Source organism: Hemitrygon akajei, chromosome 23 (assembly GCF_048418815.1).
Source record: "Hemitrygon akajei chromosome 23, sHemAka1.3, whole genome shotgun sequence".
Lineage (NCBI taxonomy): Eukaryota > Metazoa > Chordata > Chondrichthyes > Myliobatiformes > Dasyatidae > Hemitrygon > Hemitrygon akajei.
The window spans coordinates 17,176,964-17,200,828 of NC_133146.1; the positions used below are offsets into that span (position 1 = coordinate 17,176,964).

General features: G+C 48.3%; 1 protein-coding gene across 6 annotated transcripts in view; it reads left to right on the plus strand.

Annotated features, from left to right (window-relative positions):
* LOC140715200 (CREB3 regulatory factor-like) overlaps positions 1–23,865 on the plus strand; it is a 95,117-nt gene that overhangs the window by 49,193 nt on the left and 22,059 nt on the right. For 5 of the 6 annotated variants that reach the window (XM_073027046.1, XM_073027051.1, XM_073027048.1 and 2 more), the window contains one exon: positions 15,422–15,608. In XM_073027046.1, coding sequence (XP_072883147.1) covers positions 15,600–15,608 — 9 coding nt within the window. In that variant the 5' untranslated portion in view covers positions 15,422–15,599. Of the gene's footprint in view, positions 1–15,161; positions 15,232–15,421; positions 15,609–23,865 lie in introns of all 6 variants that reach the window. The other variant, XM_073027047.1, reaches the window with a different exon arrangement.

Sequence of the window (23,865 nt, forward strand, 5' to 3'; positions counted from 1 at the left end):
CCTCTACATAGCACCATCCAGAGACAGAGAAGCAGTTTCAGCGACAGGTTACTATCGATGCAATGCTCCTCAGACAGGATGAAGAGATCAATACTCCCCAATGCCATTCGGCTTTACAATTCAACCGCCAGGAGTAAGATATGTTAAAGTGCCGGGGTTAGGACTCAGTGTATTTAAGTAAACTACTTAAGAACTTTTTAAAAGCTATAATTAATGCTTTTTGAGAGGGTGATTTTAGATGCATATCATATTTTTACTGAGTTAAGTATTGTATGTAATTAGTTTTGCTACAATAAGTGTATGGGACATTGGAAAAAAGTTGAATTTCCCCATGGGGATGAATAAAGTATCTATCTATCTATCTATCTATCATGATGGAATGACAGAGCGGACTCGATGGGCCGAATTTTGTAAATCTGCCCGTGTGTATTGCGGTGGGTGATAAATCCATTTGAGATTTTGGCTGAGCTACCTTGCCCAAGGAGTGTGGAGAACGCTGGGTGGTCCATGAGGAGGGGTGGAGGGCACCGGTCGGGACGGTTACAGGCGAGGCTGACCGTTGCGTGAGTGGGGACAGTGGAGCAGAAATGCCAAGTGTTGCAGCGGGAAAGAGTAGCGAGGGTTAATAACTGGTAAATGGGGATGTGGATTGTGCTAATGCGGTAACAGGGAACCATAGACAAAGCCTAGAAGTAGAGACTTAGAATGCAGCAGTGAAGTGACGACACCCACGTTTCAGGAACTTCACTAATCGTGTTCTATTGGGCACCCATTGTTGGAATAGAAAATTGGATTAGCTGTTAGACCTGTGGAGAATCATTTAATTCTGTATTCAAGACGTAGTCTGTTACTTATTTATCTACTTTTTTCTGTAACAACAATTCTGTTGCTTTTGCTGGTATTCCCATCAGCTGAGGTTGTTCGGCTAGGTCACCTTTGACTGGTGCGCAGCAGTTGAATCGCCGGTAGTCAAACTCCGGCACCGTGTGGCCTTTCAGTTTGCTGTTACACCTGGATGGGCCCGGCGGCGTTGTCCCGTCCGGTGGGCCGCAGGCCGCGGGTCAGCGGGGTGCCATCAGTAGACTGCGAGCTCCATCTCACCCCCTCTCGATGCAGCTGTCAGTGCAGTTTGAGGGTGTGCTGCACTGTTGGAATTCCCATGATATCACCATGAAGGAGAGTGAGGGTAAGTCCCCACGGTCACCCCCCTGAGCCAGCATTACTCCACCCGACAGTCTGGTGATACCGTGTCGCTCTTTCCGAAAGTGTGCTGTACATGGAGTACTGGATTTCCTCTCCCCTGTAAACGCCTGCAAGAACATGATTCACAAGGTTATTCGTGGTGACGTGTCTGTGCTTTGACTAGCCTGCTGCCCTGTTCCCAGTGTTGGTGTGTGACAGAACTCCAGAAGCCCGCGGATATAGCACAGCGCCAGCGATCCAGGTCCAATTCCTGCCGATGTCTTAAAGGAGTCTGCGCGTTCTCTCTGTGAATGCGAGGGTTTCCTCCAGGTGCTCCAGTTTCCTCCTCGAAGCCTGGCGACGCTTGGGGGCTGCCCCCCTGCCTGTCCTCGGTCTGTGTTGGGTCTTTGGCGCAAAGGACGCATTTCGCTGGATGTTCCAGAGCTTCGAGGTACTTGTGACAAATAGTTAATCCTTTTTAATGCGAGGCTGGTCTGCCCTCGGCCCAGCGTGTGCGGGGGGTTGGGAGAGTTGACGTGACGAGTGGAGCTGGCGGAATGCTGAGTCACTGTTTGGCTCTGGTCTCGTCAGCTGAGCGGCAGTGGTCGGCACCGTCTCTGACTGATTGCTAGGCACCTGATCGATTTAACCCCGTCCCAAGCTGTGACCAGGCTGCTTGCACTGTGCTTGGGAGTGAAGCCTCCTCTCATTGGTCACTTCAGAAATAATTGTCTGGCTCGGCAGGGCCGAGAGCTCAAACGATTTGTCTGTCTCTCTCCCTCTCTGGTTCACAGAGGGACTGTTCAATCTCAAGCCTTGCCTCTGACACCAGACAGCTTGGAGTCTTGACTCCCTCGTTCTGGTACAGACGCTCACACACGGGCAAGGGGCCGCACCAAGTCCTGTGTGTGGCTGGCTTCTGTCCTCGGAGGACAGGAGGGAGGCAGTGCACTCTGGCACGCAAACAAATAAAAGATGAAAGTAAGATCAGCTTTATTTGTCAAATTTACATCGAAAACATTCAGTGAAAGGCCTGGCTTTCATCACCATTGAGGATGTGCTGGAGGCAGCCCGCAAATGTCACCATGCTTCTAGTGGCACCGTGACCTTTCCACAGCTCACTAGACTTTGGACTGAGAGAGGAATCTGGAGCACCCAGAGGGAAGCCAGGCGGTCGTGGGGAGAACGGGTAAACTCCTTCCCAGTGGGAATTGGAAGCCCGATTGCTGGCGTTGTGTGCTTACCGCTATGCTACCGTGCTGTTCCTGCACTGTGTGTGTGTCTCCCTCTTCCCCCCTCCTCTTCCCCCCTCCTCTTCCCCCCTCCTCTTCCCCCCTCCTCTTCCCCCCTCCTCTTCCCCCCTCCTCTTCCCCCCTCCTCTTCCCCCTCCTCTTCCCCCCTCCTCTTCCCCCCTCCTCTTCCCCCCTCCTCTTCCCCCCTCCTCTTTCCCCCCCTCCTCTTTCCCCCCCTCCTCTTTCCCCCCCTCCTCTTCCCCCCCTCCTCTTCCCCCCCTCCTCTTCCCCCCCTCCTCTTCCCCCCCTCCTCTTCCCCCCCTCCTCTTCCCCCCCTCCTCTTCCCCCCCTCCTCTTCCCCCCCTCCTCTTCCCCCCCTCCTCTTCCCCCCTCCTCTCCCCCCCTCCTCTTTCTCCCCCCCCTCCTCTTTCTCCCCCCTCCTCTTTCTCCCCCCTCCTCTTTCTCCCCCCTCCTCTTTCTCCCCCCTCCTCTTTCTCCCCCCTCCTCTTTCTCCCCCCCTCCTCTTCCCCCCCTCCTCTTCCCCCCCTCCTCTTCCCCCCCTCCTCTTTCCCCCCCTCCTCTTTCCCCCCCTCCTCTTTCCCCCCCTCCTCTTTCCCCCCCTCCTCTTTCCCCCCCCCTCCTCTTTCTCCCCCCCTCCTCTTCCCCCCCTCCTCTTCCCCCCCTCCTCTTCCCCCCCCTCCTCTTCCCCCCCCTCCTCTTTCCCCCCCCTCCTCTTTCCCCCCCTCCTCTTCCCCCCCCCTCCTCTTTCTCCCCCCCCTCCTCTTTCTCCCCCCCCTCCTCTTTCTCCCCCCCCTCCTCTTTCTCCCCCCCCTCCTCTTTCTTCCCCCCCCCCCCGCACAAGAGCAGATAAAAGAGGACAATTCAAGCATGTTGGGGGTCCCATGTCTCTGGGTTCCCTCCTCCGGGGGTGGGGTGGTGGGGGGGGGGTGGGAGGAGGCAGTGGACTCCTGCCCACACAGACCAGATGTGACAGAAATCTGTCACTGACTGGGTCAGCACTATTAATAGCCTGGCGTTCCAGAAACGCTGTGCACAGTGCACTTGGCTGGCTGCCACGTTCGCAGCGTTAGCCTGTCTGCGGATCAGCTAGGATTTCAGCAAGATGTCGGGGTTTGGTTGGGATTTGCCGGCTCTGGGGAAAGCCATCAGTACAGTCCTCGTCTTCTTGGCGTTTCGCTCTTCTGTCGCAGAGAAATTTGAAATTACATCCTGGTGATAAAGGGCACATTAAGAAATGGGAACAAGAATTGACCATTCAGCCCCTCGGTCCTGTCCTACCGTTCAGTAACATTATGGCCACTCAGTTCTCAGCCTCAGGATCAGATTAAGGTTTATGAATATAAAGTAAAACAGGTCCTTTGACCCACAGTTTATGTTGTCCATTTGACCTGCTCTAAGACCCGTCCCTTCTACATAGCCCTCCATTTTTTTTCTATCATCCATGAGACTCTTAGATGTCCCTAATGTATCTGCCTGTATTACCACCCCGGCAAGGCATTCCACACACTCACGTGCTCTATAAAAACAAAACTTACTTATGTCATGAGATTGTACCACAGCTGCAGCATAGTGCTATACATTAAAACTGCTGTAAATGACAAAATGAGCTGTACAAAGACAATTAACTCTTGCACGTCTACACTAATCACCTTTACCTGCAATATACCTTGCCAATTGAGTGAACCTCGAAATCAAGATTCCAGGTTATTTAATGCTGTTTCCAGTACACGAGAGTTAAGGTGACTGTGTGGGTTTCCTCCGGGTGCCCTGGTTTCCTCCCACAGGTCACTGTAAATTGTCCTGTGATTAGCCTCTGGTTTAATAGGTGTTTGCTGGCCAGGGCAGCTCGTTGTTTCAGAAAGGCCTGTTCCCCACTCCATCTCGAAGTGAATAAAATTATTGTTACTCCGGATCTGATGCAGAACATAAACCCAATTAGATTTTTTTAAAAAGAAACACTGTGACTATAAATACATCAGATAGCTTGTGTGTACCAATTGATTGTATCTCCACGAAGTGACGCTAGGTTCAGGGGTGTCTGTACACAAGGTGACTCTGACAGGAAGTGAGAAGGTAGTGGTGGTTGGGGGTGTGGAGGGGTGAGCTAGTGGGTGGAGGTGTTGATCAGCCTGTCGTGGATGCTACGTAGCCTCCTCCCTGGTGGGACCGGGGACATGCAGTCCGTGGGCAGAGTGGGTGAAACTCTTCATGATGTTAACTGGCCCTTTTCCGGCACCTTTCTGTCTGCCTCCGTGCCTCTGAAATCACCTCTTCCGGGAGAGTTCAGGTATCATCCACTATGTTTTTTTTTTAAAAATCTTGCCCCTCAGCTCTCTTTCCACTCACATTAAACCAATGCCCTCCAGGTTTTGGTACCCTCACAAAGGGGTAAAATCCTGCCCATCTATCTACCCTTCAATACCCTTGTAGTTCTCTGTCAGGTCACCCCTTGGCTTCCTTCACTCCAGGGAAAACGGGCAGCAATATCAGTTTTACTGGTGGTGGGGAGAGGACTTCCTGTGACTGTGTGCCCCCCCCACCCCAGTACCTTTTTCATCCCACATCCTAAAGGCGGACATGGTGAGTTAATTGCCACTGTAGATTCTCTCCACCCCCACGGTGGAATCAGAGGAGACGTGATGGGAAAGTGGGAAGCAAAGAATAAGATCAGTTTGACTGTCAGCAGGGTCTCGATGGGCTGAAACGCCTGTTGCCAGGCTGTCTATCTCTGATCTTAACCTGTATTTCTTTAGCAAATGACCCCCCCCCCCCAGTATAATTCGGATATTTCAGCAGGGAACTGGGATGGAGAATAACCAGTAGGGAAGTTGGGACTGGTGGAATTCCTCTTCCAGCAGCTGGAGTCAAGTCCAAGTTTATTGTCACTCCAAGTACACACGTATACAGCTAACCGAAACAATGTTCCTCTGGGACCAAAGTACAAACACAGTAAATATATCACGATAAGCAATATTAACAGAATAAAAATAAATATTCTGTACATGTACGAGTTGGCATAAAGTGCATATATAATATGTAGTTAAATATGGAGCGGTATAATGCTACTGGTCCTGTAGTATAATAACGTGTGCTGGGTGGGAACAAATGGTCTTGCAGCCCGGGGGAAGAAGCCGTTACCCAGCCATACGGTCCTTGTTATACTGTGGTACCTTCTGCCTGACAGTAGGAAGCCAAAGGGATAGTGGTAGTTGGGAGGGGTCCTCGATGGGCTGAATGGCCTCTATCTTGCTGTAACAGCCCAGGGTCTATTTTAGTTTGCCTCCGTGAGCCTCACCTTGTGTCGGGCCGAGATGCAATGTTTTACAACCCCCGGGGCTTGAGTCTGATCGTATCTGGGTTTCACTGTATGCTGCCCGTTTGTCTGTCAGCTTCAAATGAAAGTGTTTGACCTGTTTTATGTTTGTATTGCATTCCAGTTATCTTGTCTTCCTTGTTGAGTGTGCAAACAGTGAGCTCCACTGAGCCCTGCCACTCCCTTCCCCGTGTCTCCCAGTTCTCCTCTTCCTCTTCACAGCACTCCCCCACGCTCCTCTTCCCTCGGGATGTCGGCTGCACAGGTGGGGAGGGTCCCCACTCGAGTGGTTCACCTGGCCAGGGGGTCAATACCAAAGGTTGAAACCCAAAGGTCAATCGGAAGTCATCCTGTTGACCGAACCCTGGAGACTTGTCCTGCAGTTGGAGGACAGTCTGTGTTTGGTTACCCCCTGCCCCTCCCCCCCACCAACCCCACAGTTCTTCTAAATTCTATTGGGTACAGGTCCAGAGCCATCAAACACTCCTCATATGTTAACCCTTTCAATCCCAGAATCATTTTTTTTGTGAACTTCCTCTGGACCCTCTCCAATACCAGCACATCCTGTCTCAGATAAGGGGCCCAAGAGTGCTCACAGTATTCCAAGTGAGGCCTCAGTAGTGCTTTATACAGCCTCAGCATTACATCCTTGCTTATATATCCCAATACTTGTGAAACGAATGCTAACATTGCATTTGCTTTCCTCACCCCTGACTCAACCTGCAAGTTGCCCTTTTGAGAATCCTGCACAAGGACTCCCAAGTCCACTTTCACCTTGGATTTTTGAATTTTCTGCCCATTTGGGAAAATAGTCTACACTTTTGTTCCGTTTACAAAGTGCTGACCGTACACTTCCCGACACTGTATTCCATCTGCCACTTCTTTGCACGTTTGCCCGATATGCCTAACCCCCCTGCTTCCTCACCTGCCCCTCCACCTATCTTCATATCATCTGCAAACTTGGCCACAAAAATATAAATTTTGTCATCCAAACCACTGACGTATAAAAAGAAGCAGTCCCAACACTGATCCCTGTGAAACAGCACTAGCCACCGGCAACCAACGAGCAAAAGCTCCCTTTATTCCCACTCTTTGCCTCCTGGCAATCGGTCAATATTCTATCCATGTTAGAATCTTTCCTGTAATACCAAGGGCTCTTTTCTTGTTAAGCAGCCTCGTGTGTGGCACCTTGTCAAAGGCCTTCTGAAAATCCAAGTACACATCAACTGACTCTCCTTTGTCTACCTGCTTGGTATTTCCTCAAAGAATTCCAACAGATTTGTCAGGCAAGATTTTCCATTAAGGAAACCATGCTGATGTTGGTCTATTTTATCATGTGCCTCCATGTACCTCGAGACCTCATCCTCAACAGCTGACTCCAATATCTTCCCAACTACTGAGGTTAGGCTAACTCTCCTATAGTTTCCTTTCTTCTGCCTCACTCCCTTCTTGAGTGGAGTGACGTTTGCAGTTTTCCACTCCGCTGGAACCATGCCAGAGGATTCTTGAAAGAACATTACTGATGCCTCCACAATATCTTCAGCCATTGCTTTCAGAATCCTGGGGTGTACACCATCTGGTCCAGGTGACTTATCTACCTTCAGACCTTTCAGTTTCCCAAAAACCTCCCTAGTAATGGTAACTTCACACACTTCATGACCCTTGACACCTGGAGCTTCCGCTATACAGGTAGCGTCTTACACAGTGAAGACGGATGGAAAATACTATTTAGTTTGTCTGCTGTTTCCTTGTCCCCCATTACTACCTCTCCAGCACCATTTTTCCAGCAGTCTGATATCTACGACGCCTCTCTTTTACATTTGTATATCTGAAGAAACTTTTGGTATCCTCTTTGATATGATTGGCTAGCTTACCTTCATATTTCGTCATTTCCTCCTTTATAACTTTTTTAATTGCCTTCTGTTGGGTTTTAAAAACTTTGGAATCCTCTAACTTCCCAATTTTTTTTGGTCAATTCTATGCTCTCTCTCTCTCTCTCTCTGACTTTGCTTGTCAGCCACGGTTGCGTCATCCAGCCTTTAGAATACTTCCTTTTCCTTGGGATTTATCTATCCTGTGCCCTCCAAATTTTTCCTAGAAAGTCCAGCGATTGCTGCTCTCTGCTGTCATCCCTGCTCATATCCCCTTCCAATCAACCTTGGCCAGCTCTTCTCTCGTGCCTCTATAATTCGCATTACTCCCCTGTGTTACGAACCCCGTAACTGGGTTACTTACCAGCAAAGATAGAGACGTCCGTTGGAGTCTGATGATACTATTTTTAACAGTATTTATTAGTAAAAATACACAAAAATAATATCAATGCAAATATACAGATAATATACATCATCAATACTAAACCTAAAAGTGCGGGTATAATAATAATCAATAAGAAATAAGCTCTATCGTTGTCTAGGGGATAATGAATTGTCCGATGGAAATATAAAGTTCGCTTCAGTTCACACAGGCTGCCGTCGTTTGTTTGTCGCTGTGTTGCAATTGTTGGAGAGAGAGAGAGATAGAAGAATGGGAACAGTTACCGCTATTGTTTTTGCCAACCTTCCTTTATGATTTTGATCCGTCGGTGTCTCGTTGTTGTGGCCGTTCAAGTATGACCTCTCCTTTAGCTAAACCGTTCTTCCGTGATGAGCCCGCCACCCAGGCAAGGGAGGACACACACGAGCTCTCACCGGCTTTCGCCATAAAACGCTGTCACTGGATTTCTAGCGTTTCTCCTGGTGCGCCTGAGGGGTGTTCCCCAGACCCGTCTTTTATCCTCGCTCACGGGGTATCAGATGTCAATCAGGTTGGGATGATGCAATCCCTCAACCAGACCACTCTGGTTGTCCCCTGAGGGGCTTCAATGAATAGTACAGTACTCAATACACAATCCCATCTCCAAGAGACAATAGCAGTAATCAGTGGTTCCGTTCCACTTTTTGTTAGGAGACATTCCACTTTTTGTGTATTCCTGCGTGTCTCTCTCATTACTGACATGATGTGTATCTCTCTCATTTCCTGGGTCTCAGACCCGAAATAATAGCGATCTTGCGATTCTCAAAAAGGGGCGGGGGGGGGGCGGGCATTGGCGATTCTGGACCTGTCTGTCCATCAGATTTGCTCCTCATTCGTAACACCTGTAATACTGATATATCTGACTTTGACTATTGCCTCGTAAATTGCAGAGTGAATTCTATCATATTATGATCACTGTCTCCAAGGATTCCTTTAGCATAAACTCCCTAATTGAATCTAATTAATCACACAACACCCAATCCAGAATAGCGGATCCCCTAAAGGGCTCAACCACAAGTTTTTCTAAAAAGACATCTTGTAGGCATTCTATAAACTCTCTCCTGGGATTCCCACACCAACCCGATTTTCCCTGTCAACCACCATATTGAAATCCCCCATGACTATTGTACCATTGCCCTTTAACATGTGTTTTCTATCTCCCATTACAATTTGTAGCCCACATCCTGGCTACTGCTCGGAAGCCTCTATATAACTCCCATCAGGGTCTTTTTACCCTTTCAGTTTCTTAACTCTACCCACAAGGATAATACATCTTCCGATCGCCTCTCCCTAAGAATTTGGTTTCTCTTTTTTTTACGAGCAGAGCCACCCCACCCCCTCTGCCGACCTGCCTATCTTTGCCCCGACCTTGTGGGCTGTACTGCGGACACACTGGGTTAAACGGCTGTGCAGAACCTCACCTCTGTGACTTGCTGCAACTAACAGGGTCTCTGATAGTCGCAAGACTGTTCGAAGCCACAGCAGTGGTCCGAGAGGCAGACACCGATGGAAGGCTATAAGAATCAGGCCATTCAGTCCTCTGAGTCTTCTCTGCCATTCGACTGATAGTCTGGAAGTGAAAGCCCGATGGCTGGAGGACTGTGTATGTGTGTGTGCTTTTGTGTTTGTTTTTTTTTAAAACAAGGCTTGTTTTGCTGTTGTTGTTTTCCTCTGACCTACCTCCTCTCTCCTGCCTGGCACTTCCCCCGGGTCCCCTCATCCTTTCTCCTGTGGTCCACTCTCCTCCCTTATCATATTCCTCCTTCCCTCCCCCACCTTTTCATTCTGGCATCTTCCCCTTTCCTTCTCAGTCCTGAATGTCTTGGCCCAAAACGTCAACTGTCTATTCATTCCCGTGGATGCTGTCCGACCTGCTGAGTTCCTCCGGTGATCTGTGTATATCGAGTTCTGGTAAACATGTTACGTTGGTGCTGGAATGTGCGCCCTGCCCCCAGTACATCGTTAGGTTGTGTTGGCTGCTAACAGTAACGATGCAATTCACTCTGTTTTGGCGGGCATGTGATAAATAAATATGAATCTGGTTTATTTTCCCTATCAACCCCATTCTCCTGCCTTCTCCCCATAACCTTTGACACCCTTACTAATCAAGAACCTGTCAACAGCTGCTTTAAAGTACACCCAGTCTTGGCCTCCACAGCCGTCTGTGGCAATGAATTCCCCAGATTCGCCCCACCCTCGGGTAAAGAAATTCCTCCTCCTCGCTGTTTTTAAAGAGGTGGAGGTCCTTCCACTGTGACGCTGTGCCCTCTGGCCCTAAACTCCCCCACGCCAACGTCCTCTCCGCATCCACTCTATCTCGGCCTGTTTACCTAACGGCGAGGCTGGGTAGCACAGCTGTGTGCTTTCAGACACACTGCCCTCCCCCTGGCATAACCGCAGAGGGCAGCCAGTGCAGTCCGGACAGATGCTCGGCATCTGGGACTTAACAGGCCAGACACGACGGAGCACTTTGATTCCTGACAGCTGTTACTTTGTCTTGTGCTGCTTTATCTGAGAATTTTGAGCTGGTTACCTTGAGCGCGGGCCAGAGACGGCGAAGGAATTTGTTTACGCTCTGCTAACCCGTTTCTAGCTCGGCGGTCCCTTGGCTGACGGCAAGCTTTGTAACAGCCGCACTCTCTCGATTGCCACAGGCTGTTCAGCTGAGACTCTCCGGGGGAATTGAGCGTGGGGATTGTGGTTTGTTGTTTTGAGTGCTAAATCAGTCGGTCGCCGTCTCGAGTGACACCCCTGTGGATCTTCAGATCGTTTCTGATTGCACAGAATGTTTGATGCTAACTTCTGAATGTTTAACGGAGTTGATTTAACCTCAGTTTATGGAGTGGGTGTTTTTATTCTCTCTCTTCTACCTTAAAGACACACACTAAATGTTTTAGGAACAACTTATTCCCCTCTGCCACCGGATTTCTGAATAACAAAAGCTACTTCTTGCACTGCTTGTTTATAGTTTGATATTTCTTATAGTAACTTGTATTTTTTAATGCTGCTCTGTACTGCAGCCACAAAACAACAGATTTCATGACATACCTGTATGTCTGTGATAATAAGCCAGATTCTGACTAACAGAGGGAGGCTCTTGTATAATAAACAAGTCCCGGAGTTTCTCAGCACCCGAGTTGCTTTGGCTTAAGCATGCCAGACAAGGTCAAAGTGAAGTTTGTCATACGCACAGGTGCGCTGGACTTGCAGCCACATAGCCGCAGTTAAGCAGTTTTCACAAGAATTGATCATTAAGTTATACACAGTTGTTAAAAGGAAATACAACTGCAATAAAAAAAGAAGCAAGTCTGCCTTGGTCAGTGCTGCTAAGTGAGCAAGATTGTGCCGATGGGTTGGAGGGAAGTAGCTGAACCTGGTGATGTGGGACGTCAGGCTTCTGTACCTGGCTGTGGGAAGATGGCGGGGATCTTTAGACATTGCCATCTTGAGGCAGCGTCTCCTGTCAATACAACTGATGGTGGAGGTATTGGGGGGGTGGTGGGGACTACATTTGGGGTGGTGGGGTATGTGCGGAAATGATAAACATACTGTAGTTAAGCCGCTGCCCGTCTGCCAGCCTACAGCCTGTGTGTCACAAGCTCATCCAGGGGAGAGGTGTAAATGTGGGATAGGTTTCTGCCCCCCTCAGTCTTGCACTCCCTCTTTGGTGGGTGAAAGGGGGTTGGTGTCCAGAAATCCCGTTCTTGAAGTGAAATACACACTCCCTCTACTCCCCTGTTAGTCATCCCAAATTCCCCTTAGTTACCAATCTCTCTGGCAATGGAAAATAGTTCATCTTGTTCATTCTGGTTGGGCCTAGGCTAATTTTATGCACATTCTGGTTAAATCTCTTGGCTCCCTTTCCTTGCATAGCAGCGAACCCCAGCCTGAAACGTTTCTTCTCTGTAATGAGTTGACCACTGCTGTCTACCCTCTCCATCTCCTCCCTTTTGGTCAGGCACTGTCTCCATCATCTCCTAGCCCCTTCGACTGGCTCTGTCCATAAGTCCATAAGCCATAGGAGCAGAATCAGGCCATTCAGCCCATCAAGTCTGCTCTACCTTTCAATCATGGCTGAATTATTATCCCTCTCAACCCCATTTTCCTGCCGTCTCTCCGTAACCTTTGATAACCTCACTAATCAAGAACCTTTCACCCTTTGCTTTAAATCTACCCAATGACTGGGCTTCCACAAGATGCCTTTGGTAATGAATTAAATATTCAGCACCCTCTGGCTAAAGAAATTCCTGTGCACCTGCATTCTGAATGGATGGCCCTCAGTTCTGAAGCTGCAAAGGAAAAGTGGCTTAAGGAAAAATGTAAGTTAGTAGAACAATTGCAGAAGACCAACAACGCAAACACATGTACGACAAGATCAAAGAGGTCACAAATCGGAAGAAAAGCGGGGCAACAACAGGATGTATAAAAGCAAAAGATGGCTCTACAATTAGGGAAAAAGGAAAAATAATGCAAAGATGGTCAGAATACGTCAAAGTCTGAGGGGACAACTTTGATATCGGCAACGACAACGAGGGCCCAGCAATACTGAAAGAAGAAGCGGAGCATGCTACAGTATGAAGAAGATGCAAAAGGGGAAATCATCAGGACCAGATCACATTCCGGTTGAACTGTATGAAGCACTAGAAGGTTTTGGTGTAGAGAAGTTAACCATCTTATTGAATAGAATATACAACAGTGGCAAAGTACCAGAAGATCTTTTAAAGCCAGTATTCATTACACTACCTAAGAAACCAGGTGCAACAGAGTGTGGACAACACAGAACAATTAGTTTAATGAGCCACCTCACAAAAATTCTACTTAGAATCATCATGCTCGGAATAAGCAACAAAATTAAACCAGAGATTAGTGAAGAACAGTGCGGCTTTGTCGAAGGCAAGGGAACATCAAAGGCCACTTGTATTCTCAGGAATATTATCGAAAGGTCAATAGAAGATCTATAGAAAATCTATACTTCTGTTTCATTGACTATACAAAAGCCTTTGACACAGTGAAACACCAAGTCATCATGAAAATGCTTAAAGATATTAATATTGATGGAAAATATCTAAGAGTAATCAGGAATCTCTACTGGCAACAAAGTGCAGCCATACGGATAGACAACGAGATTGGTGAGTAAGAGTATTGGTGAGCCAATGAAGCCAGGAGTCAGACAGGGTTGTGTTCTATCACCAGACCTGTTCTCCCTGTATAGTGAAAACATCATGAGGACTATACAAGACCTACCTGGACTAAGTATAGGAGGACACAATATCAACAACCTCCGCTATGCGGATGATACGGTACTGACAGCAGACAGTGAAGTAGATTTACAGAAACTAGATTCTACCATCAACACAGAGAGCGGAAGACTTGGCCTAACCTTAAACAAAAACAAAACTGAAGTAATGGTAATATCAAAGAAACCTGATATCCCAAACTGTAGGATCGTATTGGGAAATGAAATCCTGAAACAAGTTCACAACTTCAAGTACCTTGGATCATGGGTAACGTCTGATGGCAAATGCGAAACAGACATAAAAGCAAGAATAGCATTTACCAAAATGAGAAACATCCTAACGAACAAGAAAATAGCAATTGACATCCGCCTTAGAACTCTCAGCTGCTACATTCTCCCTATATTGATGTATGGCTGCGAGTCATGGACCGTCACAAATGCACTGGAAAAGAGAATCGATGCAGCAGAGATGTGGTTCCTCAGAAGAATGCTGTGCATATCATATACGGACAGGATACCCAATGAAGAAGTTCTACAGAGAACAAAAACAAAATGTATATTACTTTAAAAATAATCAGAAAACAGCAATCAAAATTCTTTGGACACATCATGTGAAGAGAGACATTAAGAACATTCAGTTACAACTGGAAAGCTGGAAGGAAACGAGCAGAGACAGACAGAGAGTGAAATGACAGATGGAATAACATCACGGTTAGAAACAGGGGAGGCAACAACTACAATTCGAGGGTCAGGGACCATGATGGATGGAGAGACATGATTGCCCACGCCGAACGGCAAAGCGCCTGAATGATGATGTCCTCTGGTCCAAGTCTCTTTCCCACAGTATGAAATATCATTTCTACATTCACTCTATCCAGACCTGTCAATGTTAAATAAATTTCACCGAGGTTCTTCCCCACCCCCATTCTTCTAAACCAGTGACTCCAGGTCCCGAGCCGTCGACCGCTCCTCAAACGTTAACCCTTTCATTCCCAGGATCGTTCTTGTGATCCTCCTCTAGACCATCTCCAATATCAGCACATCTTTTCTTGGATAAGGCGCCCGGAACTGCGCTCAATACTCCAAATGCAGTTCCTCGCCACTACATCCATGCTTTTATATGCTAGTCCTCTTGAAATTAAATTTAACGTTGCATTTGCCTCCCTTGTTTGGGGAATCCTGCACGATTCCATATACGGTGTTTTGGGTTTCCTTCAGCCGGTCGGCCCTCCTTTCCCAATAATTGTCTGCAGTGGGGGATTTTATTTTTGTCCTGTAGCACAGTATAGGCCCTTCAGCCCACAATGTTGTGCTGACCTATTAACCTACTCAAAGATCAATCTTCTCCTTCCCTCCCACATGGCCGACATTCTTCTTTCATCCTATCTAAATACCCTTAAGGTAGCTGCCTCTACCACCGCCCCTGACGGCATCTTCCACACACCCACCACACTCTGTGAAGAGAAAATAACCTCCCTCTGACATTCTTACCCCTCCCTCCCCCCCCCACACACAATGCTTTCCTCCCATTAACTTAACACTATTCCACCTCATACTAGCCATTTCCACTCTGGCTGTCCACTCTATCAAGTCACCACTCTTCCTCTGTCACCCCATAGGGAAAAGCCTCGCCTCACTCAACCTGTCCTCATAAAATATGCTCTTCTAATCCAGGCAGCATCCTGGAAAATCCCCTGTAAAGCTTCCTATAACATCTCTGGTCCTGTATCTCGGCCACACTCCGCACACGGGATGTCCATAGAAGCAAAATCCTGTGGTGGGGTGGGGGGAGGATCAGCTGTGAGTGGATGGTGGAGCAGACTGAATGGGCCAACTGATCTAATTCTGCTCCTTTGTCTTACGGTACGCGAAATCGGCAATAAAGGCAAGATTGCTGGAAATAGTCAGCAGGTCGAGCAGCATCCACAGAGAGGGAAACGGGACTGGCATTTCAGGTCAGTGGTCTTCCATCAGAATCCCAGAACGTTCAACGACTCAGCGAAAGAGTCAATTTGTTTGTCTTGCTCTGTGGATGCTGCCTAACCTGCTGAGCGTTTCTGGTGTCATTTTCCTTTTTGTCTCAATGAAACAACATTGGAACTGCTTCTAATTTTCCTCCTCCTCTCCTCACCCCTCTGCCCTCAGGGATGAAGACATTGGCTGCTCCTGACTGGGACTGACGTTGAGTTCTAAGTTTTATTTCAATTACCGTGATCCTCCCGCTCTTAGTCAGCGGTTGCTGGCGAGAAGGATTTGGGCGCAGCCGATCGCAGTGTTCATCAACATTTTGTCCCTGTCCTGTGACACCACCCTCAGCTTGGACATGCCACAGGTATGAACCCCTTGTCTTCCTTCTTCCCCCACTCCAAGTCACCTGCCACTTTAAGGCAGGTGTAGCCTTAGTGTGTGTGTATTTGTGTGTTTCTGCTTTCAAAAGGATCCGCGGCATGTTATGAAAATGATACTATTGTGGTTAAACTATTCTGAGGCCTTGACCATAAGTTTGAAACTCACTATTGCAGCTAGGAAGTTGCACTTGTTTTAAAAAGATCTGCAGTAAAAATCATATTGGCAGAGTTTGTGAAGCTGCTAGATTGTTGTGGTCACCCAGCTTTTTCCACTAATGCTCTTCAGAGAATCTGCTGACCTTGTCCGGTCTGAACTGTGACTCCAAGCCTGCAGCATAGTCGCCTCTTAACGGGAGCAATTAAGGATGGGCAAAAAATGCTGGCGTTGTTTGACTGCCAGTGATCCCTAGTTGCCCCTGGATATCAGTATTCTGTATTTTGAGCCCTCATTTCAAGTTAATATCAAAAAATGTCTACAACCTGAAATTCTTACTCTTCACAGACATATCCACAAACAAAAAAAATCCCCAAAGCATGAACGTAAACATTGGATTTCCAAGGCAACCCCCCCTCCCCTCCCTCAGCCATTGCACCCCAGATTTAAGCCCGCAGCAGTTAGTGTGGGAAGTTCATGGTTGAAATGGCTGCCTTTACTTTTGTGGGAACCCATTGATGAAATAAAAGTGAGACCTTGCCTTCAGTTCCCCCGACTGAGAGTGGGTGGGAGGTCAGTGGGGGGCACAGCAGCCTAGTGGTAAACGCAAGGCTTTACAGAGCCCAGCAACCAGGGTTTAATTCCTGCTGCTATCCGTAAGGAGTACGTACGTACCTTCTCCCCATGACCATGTGCGTATCATCGGGCGCTCCGGGTTCCTCCCACATTCCAAAGACGTACGGGTTGGGGTCAGTCAGCTGTGGGTAAGCAATGTTAGTGCTGGAACTATGGTGACACTCGTGGGCTGCCCCCAGCACATCCTCGGGCTCTGTTGGTCGTTGATGCAAACGACACAGTTCACTGGATGTTTTGATGTACATGTGACAAAGTTCCTCTTTAAACTTAGAAACATAGAAAACCTACAGCACAATACAGGCCCTTCAGCCCACAAAGCTGTGCTGAACATGTCCTTACCTTAGAACTACCTAGGCTTACCCATAGCCCTCTATTTTTCTGAATTCCATGTACCTATCCAGGAGACTCTTAAAAGACCCTATCGTTCCCACCTCCACCGCCGCCGGCAGCCCATTCCACGCACTCACCACCCTCTGTGTTTATATATTTTTTAAAAACTTACCCCTGACATCTCCTCTGTACCTACTTCCAAGCACCTTAAAACTATGCCCTCTCGTGTTAGCCATTTCAGCCCTGGAAAAAAGCCTCTGACTATCCACACGATCAATGCCTCTCATCCTCCGTCGCTCCAAGGAAAAAAGGCCGAGTTCACTCAACCTATTCTCATAAGGCACGCTTCCCAATCCAGGCAACATCCTTGCAAATCTCCTCTGCACCCTTTCTATGGTTTCCACGTCCTTCCTGTAGTGAGGCGACCAGAACTGAGCACAGAAACTTGTCGGGTTTAGGGGATTGGGACTAAACCAAAAGTAATTGGGAAGGGGGTGGAGGGAACCCTCAGGCTGTCTTTTCCATGTATCACCCCCCCAGCTTCCAACTTCACCTATCACTTTCCAGATCCTTTCCTTCCCCTCTCCCTATCTTTTTATTCTGGCTTCTTCCCTCTTCTTTAAGCCCGAAATGTCGACTGTACTCTTTTCACTGCCTGACCTGCTGAGTCCCTCCAGCGGGTGGGGGGGGGGGGGTGTGTGTGTGTGTGTGTCGTGCATTACCAGCGTCTGCAGAATCCTGCATGGTAGCGACGAGAGATGCTGGGATTGTACCTGTTTGCAGGTTGTGCTGGCAGCCCCTGAGACGGTGAACTCCCAGTTTGTGGCACACCTCACCCACTCAAACGCTGCACCTCACTTGGCCCAGAGGCGGCAAGAATGAACTTGTCCAGCTCTGGCGTTACGGTGCAGCGTCCACGACCTAAAGCAGGCCGCACAAGATGGCCGATGGCTTTCTGTGCCTGCTCCCCTGCTCCTTGAGGGAACTGTGCAGTTAGCCCCACTGCCCTCAGGAATCTTTACCCATTCAACACATTAAATGTTGATAACCTGTTCATTTCATCACAAGGCCATAAGACAAAGGGGCAGGATTAGTCCATTCAGCCCATTGGGTCTATTCTGCCATTCAGTCATGCTGTTTGTATTTTCAACCCCATTCTGCTGCTTTTTGAATTGAATTGAATTTCGGTTTATTGTCATTTAGAAACCACAAATGCAATGCAGTTAAAAAATGAAACTATGTTCCTCCAGAATGATATCACAAAAGCACACGACAAAACAGACCACACAAGAAAAACCACATAACGTTTGGTAATCCCCAAATCCAGAGTCTGGAGAGGCTGCTGCGTATTAATATCGCGCTACCGTCTTAGCGCGTTCCCCGGAAAGGAGCTCCAAATCCACCAGACAAACAAGACTACCCAGACACACCAAGTCAGAAGACCAACTCTACCACCCAACAAACCAAAAACTAAAGCCACAAGACCTACACAAAACCACATAGTTACAACAGTGCAAACAATAGCATAAGTTCGAAAGAAACCATCACACAGTTTCCACAAGTCTTCAGTAAACCCCCTGACTAATCAAGAACCTATCAACCTCTGGTTTAAATACACCTGTACTGCCCTTACTGAGGAGTTGTAACATCAATTAGACAGTCAACCAAACACCACCCAAAAATGACACGAGGGTCAGATTTTTGTGTCCGAGCTTATTGCAGACTCAATGCCATGGCATGGTGAATAAGGAGTTGAAAAGCAATGCTTCTGCTGGGGAAGTAACAAGATGGTTTTAGACAGAAACTTCTTTAGCTCATCACGTAAACCTTTGGCCTACTGCCAGCCACTGTGCTTTTATACTTCCTGGCTGCACAGGAAGTGACCTAATACAGAACTGAAACTGCTCATTAAAATAAAGGCCGAGTGCCCTGAATCACATTGGAAAGCGTAAATGAATTACCCGAAGGGCAGAACAATACCCAGTGATTTGTCCCCCCCCCTCCCCCAACAGTGATTTGTGGCAATGAATTCCACAGATGCACCACCCTCTGGCTGAAGAAATTCCTCCTCATCTCTATTCTAAAGGGACATCCTTCCATTCTGAGGCTGTGCCCTCTGGTCCTAGACTTGTGGAAGGTCCTCTCCATGTCTACTTAGTCAGGTCTTTCAGCATCTGGTAGGTTTCAATGAGATTTTCTTCCCCCCCCCCCCCCACCCCCAAATCCATCAAGTATGGGCCCAGAAACATCAGACACACCTCATATTTTAAACCTTTTATTCCTGAAATCATTACGGATCTCCGCCAGACCCAGAGCATCTTTCCTTGGATACGGGGCCCAAAATTACTCACCGTATTTCAAATGTGGTCTGACCAGTGCCTCAGCATTACGTCCTTTTATATTTTAATCCCCTCAACTCGAAGACCAGATTACTTATCAGCTGGAATAATTGTAACAAAACTCTGATTTCATTCAGCCTAACACACACAATGCTGGGGGATCTCAGCAGGTCAGACAGCATCTATAGAGGGGATTACTTGAGAGCAGTTTTTATTCATTGTACCTTGAAGTGGGCTTTAGAGGATTGGGTAGCAGGAGATTCTGCAGATGCTGGAAATCTGGAGTAACACCACACAGAATTTTTGGTCCCTGAAACATTGGTTGTTAATTCCCCCTCCGTAGATGCTGCCTGACCTGCTAAGTTCCTCCAGCAGTTTCTGTGTGTGTTGTTTTGGTGCATGGTGATGAGGTGCTCTGGCACCAGGAGGTGCATCATGGGAGTGTTAAGTTCTCAAAGACTTGCCACTTACAGCTTTTGACCCTGTGGATGGTTTTACTATCCCTTCTCTTCTATTCCCTGCTCTCGCTTCTTATCTCTTCTCCTCACCTGCCTATCACCTCCCCCTGGTGCCCCTCTTCCTTCCCTGTCTCTCCTTCCCAGTCAGATTTCTTCTCCAGCCCTTGGCCTTTTCCACCTTTCACTCCCAGCTTCTTACTCCCCCACCCCCAACCTGGTTTTACCTATTGCCTTACAGCTTGTATCCCTTCCCTGTCCCTCCACCTTCTTATTCTGACATCCTTCCTGGGTTTCAGCACCTAAGTTACAGAGAAAGGTCGGACAAGTTAGGTCTTTATTCTTTGGAGCGTAGAAGGTTGAGGGGGGACTTGATAGAGGTATTTAAAATTATGAGGGGGATAGATAGAGTTGACGTGGATAGGCTTTTTCCATTGAGAGTAGGGGAGATTCAAAAAAGAGGACATGAGTTGAGAGTTATGGGGCAAAAGTTTAGGGGTAACACGAGGGGGAAGTTCTTTACTCAGAGTGGTAGCTGTGTGGAACGAGCTTCCAGTAGAAGTGGTAGAGGCAGGTTCGATATTGTCACTTAAAGTAAAATTGCATAGGTATATGGACAGGAAAGGAATGGAGGGTTATGGGCTGAGTGCAGGTCATTCGGACTAGGTGAGAGTAAGCGTTCGGCACGGACTAGAAGGGCCGAGATGGACTGTTTCCGTGCTGTAATTGTTATATGGTTATCTTCCTCCTTCCTGTCCAATCCTGATGAAGGGTCTTGGCCCGAAATGTTAACTGTTTATTTCCATCGATGTGTGCGTTGCTCTGGATTTTCAGCATTTGCAGAAAGTCTTGTGTTTATGATTTTACCATTTTTCTGTTTCACTTTCCCTCGTAACCACTACCCCAATGTGGAGAGATAGCTTAAAAGGATCAGTAAACTAGAGGCCTCAATGAACAAAGTAGATGTTTTTTAAAAAAATGTTACTAATAATGAACTCAGAAGCCTACTTGTCCGCTGAGGTTTGTTGCTGTGCCCTGGCGCACAAAAGTGGTTGACTATTGCTCCTTTCAGGGGCCAAGTAAGTGAAACCTGTCAGTTTTTGCCCCCTCCATCTCCGCTACCTGCCAGTTGCAGTGGCACAGTGTCCCCGGGGAGTCGCATCATGGAGCTGTTCTGCTGCTGGTTTGGTCGGTGCTTCTCTTGTTCTGCAGAGCATTGTGGGCAGGATACATTGGCACAGGGATGTCTGGCGATTCCTTGCGAGCAGCCCCCCAGCCCAACCCTGCAAGAGCTTGCTGTGATCTTGGCCTTGAAGCGCTTTGTCCGACAGCTTTGTGCTGGGCAGTGTGTGCACAGCAGGATCCAGCAAACCACCATCAGTTGGATGCTGATCAACTGACAAAGGAGCCGGAAGAGCTCAGTGGGTCGGGCAGCATCCGTGGAAGGGAGTGCGCAGTCAACATTTCCAGTCAAGCCCCTTCATCGGGACTGGCAAAACAGGGGAGGCACGCAATATATAGAAGGGAGGAGGGGAAGCACGAGGTGGATCAAGGTGAGGGAGTAGATGGGTGGATGGGGAGGGAGAAGAGGGAATGAGAACTGTCAGCAACGGGGCTGTGATGGGTGGAAGAAGGTGGAATCTGATGGGAGATGAAGGTGAGCCATGGAATACAGGGAGGGAGATGAGGAGGGAGTATGTGGCTGATGGGCAGATGGATCCAGAGGGGATGAGGGAGTGGTTACTGGAAGTTTTGGGGTTCGTAAAGGGACCAAATAGCACATGTAGTGTCCTGCAATTTCATAAGACAAGATAACAGAGCAGGCTTAGGCCATTCAGCCCATCGAGCCTACTCTGCCATTCCATCACAGCTGATTTATTTTCTCTCTCAACTCTTATCTCCTGCCTTCTCCCAGTAACCTTTGACACTCTTACTAATCAGGAAGCTGTCAACGTCCATCTCAAATACACTCAGAGACCAGGCCTCCGCAGCCATTTGTAGCAATGATTCAGCACTCTCTGGCTGAAGGAATTCCTCCTGGTCTCTGTTCTAGATGAACGTCCTCGTATTCTAATTTGGTGCGTGTTGCTCAGGGTTTCCAGCATCTGCAAAATCCCTTATGTTTATGATTTCCTTTCGGATGCCACTGGACACCTGTCAGTCTGTGAGGTGGGACCTCTGGCATTGCAGTCCCCCGCTCCTGGTGGTGCAGGGGCAAGGATCTGGGCATCACTCGTCCCTGTTCCTCAGGGTTGGCAGTGAGCTGAGAGGCCAGCTCGCCCGTGACACGGAATGGAAGTCAACAGTGAGTCTGCAACCAGACTCTGCAAGACAGGAGACTTTCCCCCTTTTTAGATGGTCAGATTCCTGTTGCAAACCCGATGATCTCCAAATCCCAGACGGCTAAGAGTGGTGATTCTGTGGCCGGTGTGATTCAAACTCCGTTCTCTAGATTGTTAACCCAGGCCTTGAGGAGCAGGAGTCAGCCATCTGATCCATCGAGCCTTCTCCGCCATTCAGCAAGATCCGGGCTGTGGACGCAGATCCTGCTACTTGCCTGTTCCCCAGAACCCTGAATTCCCCTGCTGTGCAAGTTGTGTCTGAAGCAAAGCGTAGAACAGTTACAGCAGAGTATGGGCCCTTCGGCCTATGATGTGCCGATCTATATAAACCTACTGCATGGTCAATCTGACACAGCCCTTTGCTCTCCATTTTTCTTACATCCATATGCCTATCTAAAAGTCTCTTAAATGCCCTTACTGGGTTCCACACACCCCCACCAGTCTGTGTGATTTCTTAAAGAAAACTAACTTTGATATTCCCACCCACCCCTTCCCCTCATTCTTTCCTCTAATCACCTTATGCCCTCTCTAATTAGCCAAAAAGGTCTCTGGCTGCCTGCGATCTATGCCTCATATGTTATACACCTCTCGTTCTCCTTTGCTCTGGAGAGAAAAGGCCCATTCTATCCTCACAAGACATGCTGTCTAATCCAGGCAGCGTCCTGATGAATCTCCTCTGCCGCTGTCTGACATCTCCCCTAAACTTTCCTCCCACTTCCCCACCCCACCCCCCACCATAAATGGCTGTCCTTTATATTGCCGAGGAGGCTGCTCAAACCTATTTAATGAGGTCGCCTCAAGTTCTTCCCTGAGCAGCAAATTACACAGATTGACTACTCTGGGAAAGGCACTTCCTTCTCATCTTCGTCCAAGGACTGGGGAGGCTGTTCACGGATAGGTGCTCAGTCTCATCAGGGAATGGGACTCTCCCATAATGACGCCACATCTTGCATTTGAGCGTGAAGTGAATTTCTGCCGGCGGCTTCCCAAGAGGCCGAGGCTCACCGAGGTTTCCATGGGAAGCGGATGTTTAGTGCCAGATTACATGTGATGCTGATAATCCTGCAGTGGCCGTGTCTTAGAAAGATGAGTCACCCAGAGGCGACTGTGGTAACCCACGAATCTCCTCAGCGTTCAGTATAAAAGCAGCGCTCTAAGCCCTTCTCCACGCCTCAGCTAAGGATGTCCAGTGACCTGTGCCCGTCGCAAAGTAAACCGCAGGCACGAGTTTCTCATGCTGAGGGAGGTCCAGTGTGACTTTAGAGGCTTCTGTCTTGATGGAAAGGTGGAGTATGGCCAGCCTGATTTCATCAGTGCTTGTATTACGAGCGGCAAGCTGGAGCGAGTGTAGGGAGGATTTACAGGGTTGTGGCCAGGACTCGGGGTTGACGTATAGGGAGCCGTTGTCCGGGCTAGGACTTTATTCCGTGGTGTGAAGGAGCGTGGGAGACCAAGGAGCGGCTGTGGAGGTGTATTAGCGGAGAGTTTATTGCTGGAGCTGCAGCCTCCCATCTGGCTTCAGTCCTGCCGCTATCAGAATCGGGTTTAATATCGCTGGCGTTTGTTGCAAAACCTGCTGTTTTGCAGCGACCGTACATTGCAATATACAATAAAAACTGGAAGTTACAGAAAAGTGTGTGTGTGTGTGTATATTGACACTTAGATATGTAGTGCAAGGGGAGGGGGAGTGGTGAGGTGGTGTTTGTTGTTCAATGTCCATCTGTCTGTTGGAGTTTGTCTGTTCACCCTGTGACTGCGTAGGTCTCCCCTCACCCACCTCCAGCTCCAGATTCCTCCCACATCTCAAAAACAGACAGGTCACTGGGTTGACTGGCTGTTGTAAATCGTCCCCCAATATGTGGGTAGGGGATAAAATCTTTTGTGGGGGGGGGGGGAGGAATGTGGCAGGGTCAATGTAGGATTAGTATAAACAGATGGTTTTCAGGTTTGGTATGGACTTGATGGGCCTGTTTCCTTACTGTCTC